The 5,799-nt window shown below is 41.1% G+C and overlaps 1 protein-coding gene across 1 annotated transcript; it reads right to left on the reverse strand.

The window, feature by feature from the left end:
- Window positions 1–2,564: 2,564 nt before the first annotated feature.
- Window positions 2,565–3,697, reverse strand: LOC103989765 (zinc finger protein 1-like). The gene has a single exon (XM_009408714.2). The coding sequence runs from the start codon at window positions 3,597–3,599 to the stop codon at window positions 2,565–2,567; it is 1,035 nt and encodes a 344-aa protein (XP_009406989.2). The 5' UTR covers window positions 3,600–3,697.
- Window positions 3,698–5,799: the final 2,102 nt, after the last annotated feature.

Here is a 5,799-nt window from a genome sequence, read left to right on the forward strand (position 1 = left end):
TTTGAAAACTAAAATAAAAATCATAACAATCGTACAAAAATAATTCTACATGATTCAACACAACACAGTTTAAAATCTAATCTTTCACATAAACAACTTAGCTCTGATATCGCTATTGGGAAAAAGAATAGAAAAATAAAATCCTAAAATTTTTTATAGAAAAAGTTTCTTGTCATCGTGCAAAGATTGGTATGCAAAAACCCGCAAAACCGAAAAACTATGTATACATAAAAGATATGTTACTTAGGGAGATTGTATATCCCTAAAAATCCATAGATCTATGAGAGATGATAAAGGAGGTCAATTGTCCTCCTCTCTAGCAGTAATCCATATGATAAGCGTTGTAAAGATGCTCCTCAAATTACTGCATAATCCTTCTGTTCATGCGCACCACACGATCAAAAAGGGGTTGGCCCTTCTTATTATCCTCACACCTCAAACTGAGGTTGTTAGCTAAGGAGGAGAGGGAGAGAGGAGCATAGGAGGTGGCAGCCAAAAAGAGTCTAGCCTATAGCTCTGTGCTTCCCTCCTATTTATTGAGGTCCTTATAAACTTACCCTAATGGATCTTACCTTATTAGTACTAGATCTCCATCCAACTACCCAAGCCTTATGGATTAGTGGATCTCTACCTAATAATCTCTCATTAGCTCTTATTGGATCTTATTTATAGGATCCAATAATTCAGGGGCTTATTGGATATCCAATAAGATATGGGCTCCAACAAATATATTATATCTGAACCTCTACTCATTGCAGCACCTATCATTTGTGTGTAACCCTCTAGGCCCAATATCGAGCTAGCCATGTGTCATATCTATCAAAACTTTTTCTAGTTCAATGAATTATTATGAAGATAATAATTCATTTGACTTATTGACTACAGATGTACTAGGCCACTATGTCGTAGTCTCTAGATGATACAAGGGAATCTAATCAATTGAACATGTCTGCCCTCAGTTACCATATATTTATAGTCCCACATCCATCTAATATCCCAAAGATCGTATACCGGGCATTATATTGTTAGGCTCATATGGTTTCTACCCGAGTTTCACTCTAATCATATTCTCCCAAGAACTCTTTCTCTCTCAATTTGAATTATCTTGGCTAGGGATTTGCCTAAGCAAGAATATATAGGATATTCTTCTCATGACACCAAGAGTATATGATTCTCTAGCGACACTTAATTGCCCTCGTAAGGTTGGTTTCCACTCTTGATGACTAGCCATGCTAGATTTGAAACTTCTAGACCTATCAGTCCGATATTAAAGAGAGGAGTACTATACAGGACATCCTTGGTGTCTCAAGTCTAAGGACCATATATATCAATGGGATGATGGAATTACTATTTGATAATGAGATATCATCAACCATCCAGTATTCTATAAGCAGATTGATCAGTAAACTCATTCTCCAATGAGCACTTGCACTGTATCCCTAGTGTCCCTACATGAGCAACTATAAAACCAACCACTTCCATCATATAGACATATATACAGTATACCAGTCTGTCCAGTTATCTCAATGTTCCTCTCGAGTAACCTATGATCGAGATTATTTAGAATCTATGTTTAAAGGCGAATCGATCTTATTATCATGATATCATTACGATCTGATTCTCATTGCATAGATCCATGGGCATCATTATACATACAACAGGCAACATAAGGTGTAAAAAAATTAAATTAAATAAATAATAAGTAAAAAAAGTATGTATCGTGTCACACATGCCATCATTCATATGATTTAATTGTAAGGGACCTATGACTAGCAGTGTAGCCTTGAAGTAGTACTACCATTGATCCTTGTGTTCAAGGGTGGTGAAGCAAATCTATCATTCCCCTTGGGAGGCTATAGTCGACACCTGCTTCCGTTACAAAGTGCTAGTAAGTTAAGTCATGGCTAGCTCCTTCAGATTCACTTCACTCAGCTACTTGTTTTTTATTTGCAACACCATCACTACGTAATAGCCCTCATCGACAGCGTATGTGATGATCTTTGGGAATCTTTAGGAAGAGATCGAGAGGCTGAAGAAGGATGGTATCCTGTTGTTGTTGTTGTTGTTGTTGTTGTTAAGGTGGAAGCTCAGGTGCTCGAGCTAGCATGACAAATTACAATCGAGCTACGTCTTGCTGACCTCACTAAGTAACTGAAGGTGTTGAATCTCGAATTTTAATGATGAAACCAATTGATAACGTTTATGATTTGATTTATATTTTGAGTGACATAGGAAGCTTCAATCAGGGAGAGATAATTAAAGCATGAAGAATCGGCCGAAGTAGAACATGTCAAAAGATATAAATTATTTCACGCAATTAGATCTGACTTTGACTTCGACTTTGACTTTGGAGACAGGTCCAGGTTTTGACATTTAATCGTGCGCCCACAAACACACACACCTGTCAACTCACTTGAGTCAGCAATTGTGACATAACAATGACCACTATTTCACTATTTTATTCACAATTATTAATGACAGTTTATTAATAATGAAACAAAAAGAATTTGATTGAGGAAAAGAATATTTTTAATAACGTCAATATAAATAACATCTTTAACACATCAGAAGAAGCTATGCAAGGTCGGTGGCGGTGGCGGTGGTGGTGGTGGTTCGATGCCGGCCGTTGAGAGACGGGGTTTCTTCGGGACGGACGCCAGATGGCTGGTCACCTCCTCCTCAGCCTCCTTCCTCTTCGGAAACTGTGGCGGCGATGGCAACTGGTTCAGGTCGAACCACCGGTCGTTCCCGGAGCCCGCTGCGGCCGAAGATGACACCGCCGCCATCGTCACCCCGCTGCTTGCGGTGGAGCGGCCGCCGCCAACAACGCCGTCGTAGTGGCGCCTCATGTGCCCGCCCAGCGCCTGCCCTGTCGAGAACGACTTGTGGCACACTTTGCATTCGTGAGGTTTTCCGTCTCCCGCAACCGCGGCTGAGGCGGCGCTGTTGGTCGACACAGAGAAGGCGGTGTCCTCACCGGCCGCTTCTAGTTTCAGGGTCGCCGACGCCTTCTTCCGGTGTCTGGTCTTGTGTCCCCCGAGGGCCTGGAAGGACGGGAACCCCTTCCCGCACTCGGAGCAGATGTAGGAATTGACGTTCAAAGGCGACGTCTTCGCCTGCGTCTGCTGCTCCTCCAAAGGTGGCTTCTGCAGCGTCTGCTGCCCCTTCAGAGACAACATCAGCGTCAGCGGCTCGTTCAGAGGCGACCTCTGCGTCTGCTGCTCCCCCAAAGGCAGCGTCTGTGGCTTCTTCAGAGGCGATCTCTGCGTCTGCTGCTCCTGCGCTGGATCGTAGGACTGAAGAGGCTGCTCCGACGTCGGCAACACAACGTCATGTTCGAAACCTCCTTCCCCACCGAAGCCGCCACTGGAAAGCATCACGAGGCAAAAGGCGGCGTAGATTTCATCTTTGCTGAAGAGGTGGCGGTGGCGGTCATCAGCATCCTTCTCGGGGGCTACGGAAGAGGAGGGAGAGGGAGAGGAGGAGGAGTGGTGGCTCCTCGATCGATTATTCTTCGCGTGCGACTCCGCCAGGTGGGAAGGCGACGGCGGAGGCGTCTCGTCGCGGTTGGCGGCGGCATCTACAGCATCCACGGCCATCAGATCTTAGACAGCTTCAAGCGACCAAGACTAGTGGAGAGTTGGCAGAGTAGAGCGGTATCGAGCAGTGTATATGTCTGTGGACAGCTTCAAGCGACCAAAACGAGATAGGAGAGTTGGCAGAGGAGAGCGGTTACGAGCAGTATATATAGAGGGTGGGTGGGCGTAGGGAAGTGACAGTGGAGTCCAGTTATGGAAGCCTGAGACAGAGATAGAGACCAAGACGGACTAAAATACCGTTCCTGCGAAGTAATTGGACAGACAGACGCAGTCCCCGCACACACGTGGACCGGTATCCCGTTCTAAAGTGGCTCGTTACGGAAGCGTTGCACGATGGGACTCGGCGCTCGACTCCGTTACGGGTGGTTTGGGTGACACGTCACTCCAACACGACACGTTTCCTACAGGAACAACTACTGGGGATCTCTTGTGGGCCCACTTATTCATTCAATTAAAAAGCAGGTAAAAGAAGTGGGCGTTTCTTGGGATGACCTTTAAGGAAAGAAGTCACGCCTCCACTGCCGTCGGGTTTTCGGGTCAACGTTGGAAATCGAATTGAAATGGGAATCCCATACGCTATTGGCAGGTTTCGTACAAAATTATTTTAGAGGATTGATTCATGAACTTGAAATAAAGATTAAAATCGATCATGATAACCAATATAAACTATTTCTTTTGTCTATGAGAATCTTCTATTTTTATGTTTATAGTTTTTACACGTTATATCTTATATCGTTCACTTGTCTTTTTCGGCAAAAACAATTGGGGAGAGAAAACATTGATGGGTTTGTCTTTAGGATAGCAGCCAAGGATAGAAGCTAATTAGTTTTTCCATGTACTCACAACAAATAGATTCATATAAACTAAATTAAAATATTTGCTAGAATATCTTCAATGAATATAAATATATATCCATATAATTATATTATAAATAAATATATTTATTATATTAAAATAAATATATCCATATACTTCACGAGGTTTTGCATACAAGAGTTCTCAAATATTCTTGAGTTTAAATGTCAAGTTTGTATAGTGAGAATTTCTCTCTTGAGTTGTAAAGATTATTATTTATGTTTACTCCTAAGCCTCAAGAAGAAAGAAAGTATATACAAAGTAAGATCAAGATAGTGAAACCTAAGAATTCAAAAAAAAAAAAAAATCGAGAGTGGATGTAAATTAAGAAGACCAAATCACTATTATATCTTTTATTTATTTGTTTATGTTTGTTTAAATACTTTATTATCTTATTTTTTATTCATTCTTGTATCTTTAATTATTTTCTGAGAAAGTTCTTAAATATGCTTGCACTAATTGACCCCTCTTGGTTTAGCGTCATCATGGATCCTTTTAAGAGAATATTTATGGTACAAGGAATATTATAATAAATATTCTCCTCTTAGCTCCGATTGACAATAACAAGTTTGGCTAACTAGGCATGACATACACACACACTTCGAAAAGGCTTATTCATGCGAGTGCAATCTATGCCTAAGGAAATCGACAATTGTGACTAGCATCAGAAATCAATTAAAGTGTACCTTACGAGGATGGAGATGTCTTGTCTCCGAGGGCTGCATTGGGAGCATAAGCACAAAAGGACACAATTTCTATGAAGGTCACATCAATCATGTAACACATTTTGCATGTTTAGGATGTGTCGAGTAGTGGGAGACTCGTTGGCTATGACAACCATGTAGGGCACATTGCTTGTTAAGCTTAGTTAGGGTGCATTGAGTGTGAGGAGACTAGTTGACTATAAAGACCGCATGCCCATCACATGCTTTGCAAACGAGGCACATTAAATACGGTTGGAAAAAATACGTTAAAGCGGAATATTTTTTTCCTCTTTATATATTAAAATAGTTCCTCGTCAAAATACTAATTTGATATCTAAATATAAATATCAATCAGCACAGCATAAACAATAGAGCAAATAATCAATCACACAGTGAGACCAAATCTTTTTAACGTGAAAAACCCAATGTGGGAAAAACCACATGACCGTAGTCTACCTCAAACTTCCACTATCAATAATAATGATAACATGTTTACAGTAGGTCTTCTCTAGAATAACTAGAGGATCAGAATAACATCAAGATCATAGATCTTGGCTCAAGAATAGCATATCTTCATCATATAGGATTGATCTCCTCAAAAGAGAATTCTAGGTCTCACAAAGTGGATATCACAGGAAAGT

This window comes from Musa acuminata, chromosome BXJ1-6 (assembly GCF_036884655.1).
Source record: "Musa acuminata AAA Group cultivar baxijiao chromosome BXJ1-6, Cavendish_Baxijiao_AAA, whole genome shotgun sequence".
Lineage (NCBI taxonomy): Eukaryota > Viridiplantae > Streptophyta > Magnoliopsida > Zingiberales > Musaceae > Musa > Musa acuminata.